Source organism: Bos indicus x Bos taurus, chromosome 6, assembly GCF_003369695.1.
Source record: "Bos indicus x Bos taurus breed Angus x Brahman F1 hybrid chromosome 6, Bos_hybrid_MaternalHap_v2.0, whole genome shotgun sequence".
In the NCBI taxonomy this organism is placed as follows: domain Eukaryota; kingdom Metazoa; phylum Chordata; class Mammalia; order Artiodactyla; family Bovidae; genus Bos; species Bos indicus x Bos taurus.
The window spans coordinates 12,131,518-12,147,513 of record NC_040081.1 but is presented as its reverse complement, the minus strand read 5'-3'; the positions used below and the strand labels follow the sequence as shown (position 1 = coordinate 12,147,513).

General features: G+C 37.8%; 1 protein-coding gene across 20 annotated transcripts in view; it reads right to left on the bottom strand.

The window, feature by feature from the left end:
- Positions 1-15,996, bottom strand: part of CAMK2D (calcium/calmodulin dependent protein kinase II delta) — a 308,540-nt gene that overhangs the window by 194,975 nt on the left and 97,569 nt on the right. For all 20 annotated transcript variants that reach the window (XM_027543760.1, XM_027543762.1, XM_027543753.1 and 17 more), the window contains exon 3: positions 10,777-10,836. In XM_027543760.1, the coding sequence (XP_027399561.1) occupies positions 10,777-10,836 (60 nt within the window). The remainder of the gene's footprint in view (positions 1-10,776; positions 10,837-15,996) is intronic.

Sequence of the window (15,996 nt, the reverse complement as noted above, 5' to 3'; positions counted from 1 at the left end):
CTTTATTGACTATGCCAAAGCCTTTGACTATGTGCATCACATAAACTGTGGAAAATTATGAAAGAGATGGGAATACCAGACCACCTGACCTGCCTCTGCAGAAACCTATATGCAGGTCAGGAAGCAACAGTTAGAACTGGACATGGAACAATAGACTGGTTCCAAACAGGAAAAGGGGTATGTCAAGGCTGTATATTGTCACCCTGCTTATTTAACTTATATGCAAAGTACATCATGAGAAACGCTGGGCTGGAAGAAGCACAAGCTGGAATCAAGATTGCCGGGAGAAATATCAATAACCTCAGATATGCAGATGACACCACACTTATGGCAGAAAGTGAAGAGGAACTCAAAAGCCTGTTGATGAAAGTGAAAGAGGAGAGTGAAAAAGTTGGCTTAAAGCTCAACATTCAGAAAACGAAGATCATGGCATCTGGTCCCATCACTTCATGGGAAATAGATGGGGAAACAGTGGAAACAGTGTCAGACTTTATTTCTCTGGGCTCCAAAATCACTGCAGATGGTGACTGCAGCCATGAAATTAAAAGACGCTTACTCCTTGGAAGGAAAGTTATGACCAACCTAGATAGCATATTCAAAAGCAGAGACATTACTTTGCCCACAAAGGTCCGTCTAGTCAAGGCTATGGTTTTTCCAGTGGCCATGTATGGATGTGAGAGTTGGACTGTGAAGAAAGCTGAGCGCCGAAGAATTGATGCTTTTGAACTGTGGTGTTGGAGAAGACTCTTGAGAGTCCCTTGGACTGCAAGGAGATCCAACCAGTCCATCCTAAAGGAGATCAGCCCTGGGATTTCTTTGGAAGGAATGATGCTAAAGCTGAAACTCCAGTACTTTGGCCACCTCATGCCAAGAGTTGACTCATTGGAAAAGACTCTGATGCTGGGAGGGATTGGGGGCAGGAGGAGAAGGGGACGACAGAGGATGAGATGGCTGGATGACATCACCAACTCAACACATGAGTTTGAGTAAACCCTGAGAGTTAGTGATGGACAGGGAGTCCTGGCGTGCTGCGATTCATGGGGTCGCAAAGAGTCGGACATGACTCAGCGACTGAACTGAAAATCAAATTATTTCCATAATATCTGTATCTGCTATGAGTGTTTCAATAATCTCATGATGATATTTCCCCTCTGGGGTTAGAAATAAAGATAAATAGTAAAATTACACAATATCTCTAGGAAAGGGTCTTAGTCTACTGTTATTTTAATGAATCTTCACAAAACTTGGAGCTTCTTTTCTCTACTTATTAAACAACAGTTTGAGTGATCCAAAGTTAGAGCATGGACTGTGAGAGTAGCAGTGGCATCTACAGGCTTGAATTCCAGCTTGACTGCTTACAGCTGTATGACTTTGGTAAACTGTGTAATCTCTTTGGGTTTTAGATTCCTGGTCTGTAAAATGGAGATAAGAAGGGCATGTGTTTGTACTGTGGATTAAAAGACCATGAGCATGGAGAGTGCTCAGACCAGTGCCTGATAGCACAGCTAACAGTTCTGTTAGTAACTCTGGTGACAGAGTTTACTGGAATGTTTCTTTTCATTTGGCCCATCTTCAAATCTTAACAGAATAGCTTTCTATACCTAAATTTATTTTTATTATCGAAGCTATCAGAAGACAGGGAGTACAGCAATGATTTTTAAGTGATTAAAAGATTCCTGAGCTCTTTTCATGGCTTCCTGACTACTGTTCTTGCCTGTGGTGAGGGCAGAGAGAGGAGATGATTCCAACCAACTCAAGTCCCAGGAAAACAAACAAAGAAAAAGGTGCAAGTAATACTTGGAATTATTTTTCTTTCAAGTTTTAGCTTGGGGTCTAATTCTGAGCCTGAGAAACTAACACAAACTTCCGGTACTCTGTTAGGGAACTCTGACCCAAAACTAGGGAAAATGGGACGAGGAGGAGACAGAATAGGTTTAGAAGAAAAATCAGGAGATATGTTCTGGTAAACAATATGCATTGACAGATCAACGTGTACTACCCAGTAAGTCTCAATCACAAATTGTCCTTCGTTTGTAACAGGACCGTTTTCTCTATCATTTCGTACACAATCCAGCTACTTCTGGTGTAACTCAGGAGCTGGCTTTTTCATTTGATGGATGGGAAAAATAACTTACATAGGAACCAATAACAAATGGACTCAGATCCAAACTCACTAATTAAAAGAGAATCTAAAATATTATCTTGAATCTAGAGTTTTTACACCAGTATTTTATCTTTCTACTAAATAAGATGTTTACTCTTAAAGATTATGAATTTAACTTTCAACCAAAAATTATAAAGTGTATATTACTGGCCATATTAAATAAACAAAAAGGAAGGAAGGAAGGAAAGGAGGCAAGGAGGGAGGAAAAGCTAATAGATAATGAGTATTTTTGAAAATATTTATTTGGTGGGAGAAAAAAAAGTTTGTGCTACATTTGTTAGAAGAGGATAATCAATTCTGCAGACAGCAAGACGTTCTAAAAAGTAACTTAGCCTTCACACCAAATAATCAAGCAAAAGAAGTGAGATCTAATCAAATAAAAGGTGGAGATAAACCAAGAGTACTTTGGTTTTTATTATTGAACAGTGTTAAATTACCTTTTATCTGTTGGACAGTTACTGGAGAAAGTTGGTTAACAATAAAAATGATATATTCTTGAGTAACTGCAAACATGAATATTAGGCCTAACTGCCAATAGTGAAGGAGGTCATAGAGAAAAACTACTTAAGTATTATGTGCTTGGAACATTGTTGAATTTCTCACAACACTGAAAAAAACTTTTGACTGTCATTCACAAAAACATTTATTTTGTCTTCTCAGCACACCAATTCAACATTTACTTACACGAGCTGTTCTTCCCCATGTGACTTTTTAAAGGGTTCAAAACCAAAATCTTGTAGCAATAGCCATGTAAGGCAGTTTAATCATCTGCTAACTACTGGGAATGTCTAAGATTAGTATTTGCTGGGACCTCCCTAGTGGTCCTGTGGCTAAGACTCCAAGCTCCCAATACAGGGGGCTGGGGTTAGACCCCTGGTCAGGGAACCAGATCCCACATATAGACCAGACCTGGCACAGACAAATCAATGAATATTTTTAAAAAGATTAATATTTACTGAATTTAAGCTTATACGAAACGTGATTGGATTGGTTTCTTATAAATTCTAGAAACCTGAAAGAGGAAAGGTAAAATTTTGTTAGAAACATAAGAACATGAGACTATTAATTTTATCTTGTACAAATTAGAAGGATGCTAGTTGACCCAACAACTTTTTGAAAAGACTAGGGAGATCTAAAAATGAGGTTAACATATTACTTTTACAGTATGACACCATACCTCCAAGATCAAGTAAAAGAAGAAACAGTACATGCACAATGAGGTCCTAAGCACGTTGTACATTTATCATCTCTTTGGAGATCTGTGAGGGACCTTGGGCATATTTCCCTACTAAAACTTCCACTCTCTATCTGTAGACTCTATATTGGGCTTAAATAATTCCTAAGGACTCTTCCAGTTTTATATTTTAGGAAAAGGAAATTATACATACCCTCGATGCCATAAATTATCACTCACAGGCATGGGAAAACTGCTTATATAGAAAGAAATGTCTATATATATTCTTTAATTTCTACCTGTCATTGAATGTAATTTCATGTATTGTTATATATGTCAAATTACAAAACTCGTTCAATCAGAGTATCTTTCTGATTCATACCCGGGCAAATATATAAGGTATAACTTATATTCACCAAAACTTACTGAATTTTCTTTTCTTGTATTAGTATTGGTAGTTTTTAAACTTAAAGTTTACCCTATATGAGGGGAAGACTTATTTGAACCAAAAACATCATCAAAATTCTCCTAGAAAGGAAAACACAAATAACAATGACTTTTCAAGCATATTGCTACAAATCAGGTTCCTAAACACCAATACCTCTGTATATAGAGGGTATGATCAATTTAAGTTTGTCAATGTCATTAAAGAACTGTGACTTTGGATTAAGTCATAAAGATTTAGAAAATGTTAGTTTCATTAATGGTTGAAAAAAATAAGAGTTTGTACTGATAACCTATGAGAGCTCTTTCACTGCAATATTGATTCTGATTATTTATAATATGTATATTATACATAATATGATATATATATACAGACAGTTTATATCATACAAATAATACACAACAGATTTTGAAATATATTTTCCCACTATTGAGTACATATACCTCTCAGGAAGAAATTACTAAATATTAAGAAATGATTGTATAATATCACTTAATTATGAAATCTAAAAAATAAAACCAGTGAATACAACAAGACAGAAACAGACTCAGACACAGACAAACGCGTGGTCACAGTGTGGGGTGAGGGGGGGTGATAGCAACAGGGTTTCAAGAGGTGCAAACTACTCTGTATAAAGCAAACAGGCTGCAATGATATACTGTACAACACAGGGAATACGGCCAATATTTCATAATAACGATAAAGGGAATATAACCTTGAAAAAGTGAATCACTATGTTGTACACCTAAAACAATATGGTAAACTAACTATACCTCAATTTAAAAATAAAATGATTAATTAGGTAGTTTCTGGTAAGTAATGCTCCATAATAATTTTTTCAGTTGTTTATCTACATTAAATAGCTTCCAAAGTTTATTAACTCCTCACCAAAATGACAAGATGCCTTACTTAATTCTAATAATTCTCAGAAGGAAATAAAAAGATCAAAATCTTCTCTTCTTTATAATGAAAACAGCTAGAAGTTAGTGAGCAGACAGAACGTGCTTTGGCAGTTCACAGAACAGATCAGCACAGAAGTAGAATAAAGCGGGGTCCACAAGTCTATAGAGTTTTCCATTAATACTACATCTTTAATTTTCTACTGCACTTTATAACGACATATCAGTGACTGTGTTTATGTGTTCTAGGGTCGTGGCTATGAGAGACAGTAAAAAGGACGTAATCATGAAGAGATTATGATCTCAGGAAGGTTAACTCCTTGTAGGTGGGGTCCCAGGGCTCTAACACAGACTAGACTGAAAAGGCCACATATCCCTTCCATTGACTCTCCGGCTACTGGGCTTCGCTAAGCCTCGTCAGTAAAGGCTCCCCTTAAAAGGTGATGCTGATCCTCTACAAATAGAAATGTTCCTTCCAACTTTCAAAAACTTGTCTTGCACTTTCCAACATCTACAAAAAGGGTAAATTCAAGTCCTTAGAGAATGGGATAACCCAGTAACAAAATCTTGTCATACCACTAACTGCAAAGTTGTCTCAAATACTGATCTCCTCGGAAATAAAGGATTGTAAGTAGGCATTTTCTCACTGAGGGCATCAAATTTATCAGCTCTTGATATTTTCTCTTTTCTTTCCCTAGTCCAGTTCTTTTCAGATTCGTATACCTGAATTTAATGAGTATATTGCTTCTCTTCCTAGTTTTTCCTTACTGTTTTTAATTATTTGGGCTTCACTATAGGTTTCAATAAATTTCTCAGTAATAATGCTGATCAAAGATCAAGCACAAAAGCAATGGAAATACAGAATCACTTTGAGAACGATTTAGCTATTACCTTAAGTATCAGTATTTTATTTCACTACCTTAGTGGCATTTTCCCCTGGTTTAGTAAATACGTTGACAAGTAGCTCAAACTATCTGGCTTACCACAAAATCTTTTCATACCTCAAGAGAATATAAGCCATTTTATTCAAATAAGAGATGAACAATCGAAAACAAGCTAATTAACAGAAGCATGAGGTCAGACAATCTCCCCAAATTTCATCAACGCTGTGGTGCCAGTTTAGAGTTAGCCATCAATATAATCCTTCCAGTTTGTTCAAACAAACTGACGCGCTGCTTCAAGGTCAGAGAAACAATGGGGCTACTGAGGAAACTGCCTCTACTTTCAAATTAGTGGCGTCAAAGCATGCATGGGGCTTTCCAGAGACCACACGGCGCACACAGAGAAGGGCGCCACGCTGGAGCTATTGCGATTCCTACCCAAGACAATGGAGCCAAGGGCACTAGGGTGATAAAAACGGGATTTTGGTGAACTGGAGGAGCACTATTATTTCTGACTCTGCTTAGGTGACTACAACCCGTTTCACACACCACAGACAGAGCAAATCAGTCTGTGATTTGCTCCTCTCACTTGGCTTCCCATTGCACTTAGAATAAAACCCAAACCCTCTAACCTGGTTTAAAAGTCCTCCCACCAGGTACCACTATGCTTCTGACTCATCTAAGGGCACCTCTCGTTCCCCCAGCACAGGGCACACGCTGGAGCCTGACTCCCCGCCCAACAAGAGAAGCTCCTCTGCTCACAGTCCTTCCTCTCTGAGCTTTTCCATGACGGCTTCTTCCCGTCATGGAGCTATAACTTTAAATGTGACCTCCGCATACATACTGTGCCAGACAAGCCACTCTAAAGTAATGACAGAGACTCTTTCCTCGACCCAGGTTTAGGCTCATCTGAGAGCTGGACTATGAAGAAGGCTGAGCGCCGAAGAATTGATACTTTTGAACCTTGGTGTTGGAGAAGACTCTTGAGAGTCCCTTGGACTGCAAGGAGATCCAACTAGTCCATTCTAAAGGAGATCAGTCCTGGGTGTTATTTGGAAGGAGTGATGCTAAAGCTGAAATTCCAGTACTTTGGCCACCTCATGCAAAGAGCTGACTCATTGGAAAAGACTCTGATGCTGGGAGGGATTGGGGACAGGAGGAGAAGGGGACAACAGAGAATGAGATGGCTGGATGGCATCACCGACTCGATGGACATGAGTTTGAGTGAACTCCAGGAGTTGGTGATGGACAGTGAGGCCTGGCGTGCTGCAATTCATGGGGTCTCAAAGAGTCGGACACAACTGAGCGAGTGAACTGAACTGAAGCCCTCTTTTCAACTAGGTCATTTACTTTGAGGTCCTGTTCTCAAACTAACTGAGTGAGTTTTAGCAAAGAATCCAGGGAAGTCATCCTCCCACCTTTGATATTTGCTTACCCTTGAAATCTGATCAAGTTCTTCACCATCTATCCTTGATATCTAAGTCCTCAGTCTGCCTTTAATAAGAATTTTGTTATTCTAGGCCACTTTAGCAAGAATCCCCCCTACTTTTGATAGCTCTTCTTAATAACTTTCCACTCACTGACCCCTCATTTTACTCCTTGGCCATAAAATCTCCAGTTGTCTTTGCTAAAATCAGAATTTAGCTCAGCTTTTTCTTCTACTGCAGTAATACTGAATCAAATCTGTCTACTGACTTTAACTGTGTGTGCTGTGTCTCTCTTTGACAGTAGCCACCCAATGCCCTGGTATCAAATTACCCTAATTTAATTCTCTGCAGAGAACCAGTTCCCATGACATTATTCCCAAGGTTTATTTGTTTACAGCCTTTCTCCTTCCATGAGGTTCCAAGCCTGGGGAAAAGCAGGGATATTATCTTTCTTGATCACTGCTTCATTACCAGTATGTTAAGCCTAGAACATGGGCTGGTGATAGCTTCACACTCAATAAACTTTGTTGACAATTAAAAATTATATTTTCATGGTTTGTCTAAAGGGGAATGAAATGTATACAAGAGAATGCTGGAAATTAGCATACACAGAAGATGCATTATAAAAAGGCAGACATGAACAAATATTAAAAAGTTGTTCTCACTGGTTTCTTCTTCCTATATAATTGTGTTTTCCAAATTATCTACTAAATGTGTGTATTACTTTGAAAATCAAAAAAACATAAAAAAAAAAAACTGCTGAAGAAAAAGTGGTTTAGTGAATGACCACTTTTAGTTGGTTTAATATGTTTCTTTGGGAGCAACATTTCAGTTGCTGTAAATCCTCAGATTATCGATTCTGGGCCAAGAGAAAGACACACAAAAATAAAAATGCACCAAGCCAATTTTCACAGGGGAAAAAATCATCAGAAATAGTATTTCCATCCTTGAAGTTCAAAAAACCTGACAGATTTAAGAAAACCAAGCAAATAATAGAACAGAGGAAGTAGAGGAGGATAAGAATCTCATATTCTTTAGATACCAGATTATCTATTTCAAGGAAATCAAGACCAAATGCTATGACTTTCCTGGTAGTTCAGTGGCTAAGACTCCATGCTCCCAAGGCTGAGGGCCTGGGTTCAAGCCAGATTCCATATGCTGCAGCTGAAGAGATCCCATATACACAATGAAGAATGGAGATCCTGCATACAGCCACTAAGACCCAGCACAACCAAAGAAATACATGAACACATTAGAAAAAGAAAAGGCCAAACGCTGTCTTTCCTTCCAGAACGAGTAGCAAGTAAGCAAGAGATCCCTGTGAAGCTGTTAACGACCTCAACAGGACCACCTGCCAGTCCAACAGCAGGTGTCCACGGTAGCAACTATCTACGGGGCATGCCTTTGCCTGTGGTGCCTGACCATTTTATATTACTGTTGTTCTTGTTGTTTCACCATTTGTCATTACAAGAGTAAATGCAACATTGTCACATTACATAGCATGGAGCTCCATCAATTAAGATAAAATAAAAACGACTCATCCTCGTTTCTCCAATCAGGGGAAAAAAAGCTTTAGTGGAGTCCACGGAGCAAGTGCCTGCCTCAGGGCCTGTTTGCAAAGGCAGTTTGTTCCCTCTGCCTGTAGAGCTTTCTTTTCCCAGAGAGTCTCTTCCCGCAGACTTGCCTCCTTCTGTTTCTTAGGTTTTCAATCAAATTTCATTCTTAATAAGTCATCCTGATCAGTCCTTTAAAATGTAATTCCCCATCATACCCAATTTCTTTTCCCCTGCTTTCTCTCCCAGTAATTAACACAGCCTAACGTCCGCCATGTGTGGTCTGTCTACCCCAGCAATGCAAGCTCGACAAGGGGAGGAATATTAGACTGCTGTATTCTCACTATATTCTCAAAATATTAATTTGTTGAGTAAATGAATGATATGAGTGAATTTGCTACTCTATAATAATTTTGAGATCATGTCTTAGAAGTTTAATATATCTATGATTTATACGCTAAAGTACAGGATTACTAGAAATCTCTCTTGTGGTTAGAAACGGGTCTGAAAGTTCAAAAGACCTGAGAGAGAGAAGAAAACCTCAAGTGCAGCGACCAAGGACACTGGCTGCCACGGACCCTTGAGAAAACGCTATTTTGTGTCCGAGTGTGTTGACGGCGCGATGTCACAAGACTTTAGAACCTTCCCCAGTGTACAGCTTCCCCTTTTTTGGTAAGGCTATTCTGTACGGGAGTCAAAATGAAAATCATTCTTGTTTTACTTTGGGTTTCTTTGGTTCATCTTTGGTCTGCTAAAGGAAATGGAGGCAACTATTTTCATTATCTACAGAAGTTGAGTTTCATAGAAGAATCCCTATTAAAAACAAATAAGCAAAAACAACTTTCCTTCATATGAATAACAAGTTCAGTAAACTACGATTTCATTTACCTTAAACCTGAGTGAGAAAAACAGTCTTTGAACTATAATCAGTTTGTACTGTATAAGTCCTCTTTAGTCAATATTATGAGCTGAATTGTGTCTCTCCAAAATTCATGTTGAAGTCCCAACTCCCAGTTCCCCAGAATGGGAGGATATTTGGAGCTAGGGTCTTTAAAAAAGTAATTGAGGTTTTAGGAGGGACCTTAATCCAATGTGATCAGTGCCCTTAAAGAAGAAATTAAAGTAGAGACATTATACAGAAGGAAGATCATGTAAAAACATAAGATGACAGCCACCAAGAAGTCAAGGAGGCACGTCTCAGAAGAATCCATGCCTCCCCACACCTTGTTCTCAGACTTTTTGTTTCCAGAATTGTGACAAAAGATATTTCTCTAAGTTACCCAGTCTGTGGAACTTGGTGTTATGACAGTCCTAGCAAAATAATCCATCCAGTTAAGAAATGCCATAGACTTTTATTAGGGTAAAATACTTAGAATAAGGCATATTCACATTTCAGAAGTTGTTTTGTTCTCTGTAACCAGAAGGCTCTTATTAGACAGCCACTAATTTGTTAATGCTTCAGATTTACTTGTGTCTATTTACTCAAGAACCTAAGAAGTACCTACAAAAATGAACGATACTAAAAACTTCAAGGAAGGAACAGAGCCAGAATGGCTTTATACATAAAAATAGAGAAACTTAGATCTTGTCAATGAATGACTTTGTTATTTTTACTGCACTGCGGCTCCCTCTTCCCCTTCTCCCACATCAGAAACGTTTTGGCTGACAGTAAAACCAACAGAGTGGGGCAGTAACATTTTTCAAAAATAATCAAAACTATTGTCACAGAATGTGGCATTTTCTTTTCCTTTCCTTTGTTTCTTTCCTCTATTTCTCTTACATTCAATTATTTTTCAATTTTGAACATTATCATGTTATTATATTCATGAGGGATAATATTCTAAAATAATTATACTAGTTTCTAGAATAGAATCAATGATTACAAAGTAAACATTTTACAGGAGAGGTGAAAAGTAACTTAGCTGACTAACATAATGGCTTAAGTTCTGTCTCTCCATAAAGTAGCAGCAGCTGAAGAATCGTTAAAGATACATAAAAGCACTATTCAACTAAAATACCTTATATTACTTCTAACGTGCTGGTAAGAAAGAACTGCTACCTCTTGAAAAACTTTCAAAAACTCTGAAGAATCAAATGTAACCAATATCAAAAGTTAGGAACCTATTAATTAATAATTAAAAATAATATTCTAGTTTATGAAATATCTTCAGTTGTGTAAAATTATGTTATGTAAAATTTTAATATTTAAAACATGCTGAAAACATTTCCTTACCAATATTGGGGTGCTTCAAAAGACGGCAGATTCTAGCTTCCCTTTCCAGTTTCTGATGATCTATTAAAAAAAAAAACAGAAAAATAAATTACATTTCACCAAAAGATGAAGCAATGATAAACATATTAAAATGACATAAAGACTTTATATTTATTTATATTTTGGTTTCTTTTTTTAAGTCATTTGAGTTAGGAATTAGGTAAACACAATAGTTTAATAATCTAAATATTTTTATTGGTTTGAAGTTTGATTGCAGTACAGAACAGTGTTGAATTTAGATTTGAGCTGGGGAAAACAGTAAAAATGGCACAAAACAATAACATTCTTTCTTATCATTACCCTATGTATATACTGTTACAACAACTTAAGCCAATATGGACATACACATTCAAACAAAAGATATCTATCTAGCAATCAGAATGCCAATGGAACCAGTGCTAAACAGGGTTAGTAACAGTTTATTCCTGACAACAAAGTGTTTCCTGTCCAGACATACTTTCTATCAACTACTCCACAGAATTTCTGGTTCAGCTTCCTAGGCGTACGATACTTTTCCATGTACCATGGACTCTCCAAACACCAAACTGCTTGCTCGTCTCCACCCTTCTCTGTATCCCTAAGCATTTCTTTGAAGGGGCACAGAGATGACTGTAAACTTGCATTTTAAAAACTATCTGATACTCTTCTTTGGTTTCTTTATAGTAGTTCATATGCACATAATTATAACCAAAATCACTAGCCAAAGCACAAAATAAGTAACAGACAGAGAAGCAAAAACATAGCAGAAACACACGCTGCCAGTAAGAATAGTATTGTAGAGTGGTCCTTATTGAAAGACCGGATTTAAACCTTACAACAGCCCTCTAAGACAGGCAATCTTATTATCCCTACTTTACAAGTACAAAAACTAAGGCAGAGAAAGTGTAAGACCATAAAATGAGTTACTGGCATCTACCAACCTGCTCTCACTAAGTAGGGCCACAAGACAGCCTCGAGAGACTGAGGGGCATCCACCTAATCACCCACACAGCTTATGCCACTGTCCTCACGCTCTGGTCTCAGAACCCCTTCACACTCTTAAATTATCTGGGAACCCCCCAACAAAGCTTTTGACTATGTGGATTAGATCTATTAATGCTTATTAGCAATAAAACTGAGACAAACTTTAAACAGGTATTTATAAATTCACTTAATATAATAATGAACCCATTATATTAACATAAGTGACTGCATTTAATTTTTAAACATTTATTAGGAAATAACTGAAACTTACAGAAAACTCAAGGACCAAGAATAGTTCCCCCAAATCCTAGGTACTGTTTATTCAGATATATTATTAACATTTTACCTATTTTTTTTTACACAATTTTACATGCCCTCCATGTATATGGTCATGTGTATCTACACATATTTACCTAATTGACACATGTATATACAAATATATACGAATGTTTATAAAAAAATGAACCATTTAAAGGTAAGTTAATAAACATTAAGGTCCTTTACCCCTAAAATTTCAGTGTGCATTACCAAGAATTGTGAATATTCTCTTACAATCATAGTATGTTATCAACTTCCACAAATTTAACAATAAGACAATAATTTACCATTCACACTCCCACTTTGTCAATTTAACCCAAGGATGTCCCTTATAGCATTTTTCTCCTTTTAATGCAAGATCCAGTCTAGGGTCAAATATGGCATTTAGGTGTCACTTCTCTTTAGCTCCTTTATCTGGAATATTTCCGCAGTTTCCCTTATCTTTTGTGACCTGACATTTCTGAAGAATACCATCATGTCTATTTTTTAAAGAGAATATTTCTCATTTTGGTTGTTTGGTTTTGTCAAATGATCGCTCATGAGTTGATTAAGGCTATGTGTTCTCAGCTAGAACATTATCCTTCTCAGGCTCTCATATCTGGATGTGCACACTGTCCAATCGCTCCTCAAAAGTAATGATAACCAGATCAAGGTGCTGCTGAATTTCTTTAATTATCTTTTTAATTTTCTTTTGTAACTAACAAGTATGTGGGAATACATTTTAAGATCATGAAAACATCTTGCTCTTCATAAAAATTTCCCTCTATATTTAGCATTCAGTGATAACTCTTGCCTGAACCAATCTTTAATTTGATGTGCTTTTGGGATCAATAGGCACTTAAGTGCTGATTTTCTAACTCCAGCATATACAAATGAACACAAAATGTTAAACTAGATTTTGAAGACGCATCTAACACCATGTTAAATACTGTAGAAGTAATACACATAAAGCATATGGAAAGCATATGCTTATAGGAATTATAATTTTTGTAATGGAGACAGGAAAATGAAACACATATGCTAAACTATGTGAGCTATATATCATCTGATACACCTACAATTATGTGAAAATGAAGAAGGAGGTAGCAAAAGACCTTTATGGACAATAAGTGAGTGGTATCAAATTTTAGCTGTAAAGATAAACGTAGAATTTTATATAGCCTATTCTTATGGGCTGACTGTGTCCCTGTAAAATTCCTATGTTGAACTCCTAACCTCTAGTACCTCAGAATGGGACTGTATTTGGAGACACTGTTTTTAAAGGGAATAATTAAGTTAAAATGAGGTAATTAAGGGTGGACCCTAATGCAATATGACTGGTGTCCTAAAAGGAAAAGGAGTTTAGGACACGGACGTGCCAAGAGGGAAGACCACGTGAAGTCACAGGGAGAAGATGGACATCTACAAATCACAGAGAGGCTTCAGAAGAGACCAACCCTGCCAATTCCTTGGTCTTGGATTTCTAGCCTCCATAATTTGAGTAAATAAGTTTCTATCATTCAGGCTTAGTCTGTGGTACTTTGTTATGGCAGCCTCTAGCTAACTAATAGAAGTATTAGCTTTCCATCACTATAAAACAAAGTACTACAAACTTAGAAGCTTAAAACAATACGTATTTTTAATCTTGCATTTTCTGTGTACCCGGAACATGGGCATATTTTAAGTGAGCCCTCTGTTTTAGGGTTTCTCACAAGATGCCATGAAGGTATCAGCTAGGGTTGGGGTACCATCGAGAATCTTGACTGGGCAGGATCTGCTTCTAAGCCCATAGCCGGGGGTAGTATTTAGTTCCCCAAGAGCTGCTGAGCTGAGGGTCTCAGCTTCCTAGCTGGCCACTGACTGGAGGCTGCCCTCACTTCCTTGCCACATGCCAACATGGCAACTTGCTTCATCAAAGCCACCAAAGGAAAGAAACTGCTAGCAAAAGGAAGTCCCTATTTCGTCTAGCCTAATCATGAAGTGACAACCACCACACTTGCCATGTGTGCTCGGTTAGAAGCAAGTCAGTAATAGAAAGCCCAGAGATAAATCCACGTACCTTATCTTTGACAAAGGAGGCAAGAATATACAATGGAGAAAAGACACTCTCTTTAACAAGTGGTGCTGGGCAAACTGGTCAACCACTTGTAAAAGAATGAAACTAGAACACTTTCTAACATCATACACAAAAATAAACTCAAAATGGATTAAAGATCTAAACGTAAGACCAGAAACTATAAAACTCCTAGAGGAAAACATAGGCAAACACTCTGACATAAATCACAGCAGAATCCTCTATGACCCATCTCCCAGAAAGGGAAATAAAAGCAAAAATAAACAAATGGGACCTAATTAAACTTGTCAGCTTTTGCACAATGAAGGAAACTATAAGCAAGGTTAAAAAGCAGCCTTCAGAATGGGAGAAAATAACAGCAAACGAAGCAACTGACAAATAATTAATCTCAAAAATATACAAGCACCTCCTGCAGCTCAATTCCAGAAAAATAAATGACCCAATCAAAAAATGAGCCAAAGAACTAAATAGACATTTCTCCAAAGAAGACATACAGATGGCTAACAAACACATGAAAAGATGCTCAACATCACTCATCAGAGAAACACAAATCAAAACCACAATGAGGTACCATTTCACGCCAGTCAGAATGGCTGCGATCCAAAAGTCTACAAGCAATCAATGCTGGAGAGGGTGTGGAGAAAGGGGAACCCTCTTACACTGTTGGTGGGAATGCAAACTAGTACAGCCACTATGGAGAACAATGTGGAGATTCCTTAAAAAACTGGAAATAGAGCTGCCATACGACCCAGCAATCCCACTGCTGGGCATACACACCAAGGAATCCAGAATTGAAAGACACACATGTACCCCAATGTTCATTGCAGCACTGTTTATAATAGCCAGGACATGGAAGCAACCTAGATGTCCATCAGCAGATGAATGGATAAGAAAGCTGTGGTACATATACACAATGGAGTATTACTCAGCCATTAAAATGAATACATTTGAATCAGTTTTAATGAGGTGGATGAAACTGGAGCCTATTATACAGAGTGAAGTAAGTCAGAAAGAATAACACCAATACAGTATACTAACACATATATATGGAATTTAGAAAAATGGTAACGATAACCCTGTATGCGAGACAGCAAAAGAGACACAGATGTATAGAACAGTCTTTTAGACTCTGTGGGAGAAGGTGAGGGTGGGATGATTTGAGAGGGTAGCATTGAAACGTGTATATTATCATATGTGAAACAGATCACCAGTCCAGGTTCAATGCATGATACATGGTGCTTGGGGCTGGTGCACTGGGATAGCCCACAGGGATGAGATGGGGGGTGAGGTGGGAGGGGTTCAGGATGGGGAAACACATGTACACCTGTGGTGGATCCATGTCAATGTATGGCAGAACCATTACAATATTGTAAAGTAATTAGGCTCCAATTTAAAAAAAAAAAAAAAAAAGAAGCAAGTCACTAAGCTGGCCTACTTTTTAAGGGGAAATAGTTACACAAGAGCAGGAACAGCAGGAAGTAAGGTTGTCAAGGCCACCTTAGAGGCTGCGTGCCACCTCTGACTACGAGGACTGAGGTTTCACGAGTCTCTTTCTGATACCCGCGTTCACTTACTTTTTCACCCGCGTTCACTTACTTTTTCTTCCATACAGTCACATAACTTAGTGATCTCCTATGAGTTGCAAGGCATTCTGCACGCTTTCGTTGGGAGATGTTGTGACATCTCAAACATGATGATTGAGCTAAAGTTTTCATTAAACGGAAATGTGTGTTGCCTGGTGTGCTCCACATTCAACATCAAGTTCGTGACTTTCAAGGGAGTAGGTAGGTGAGGAGGAGTCATTAAGCACCTATTATTACCAAAAGCACACTTCTGTATTCATTCTG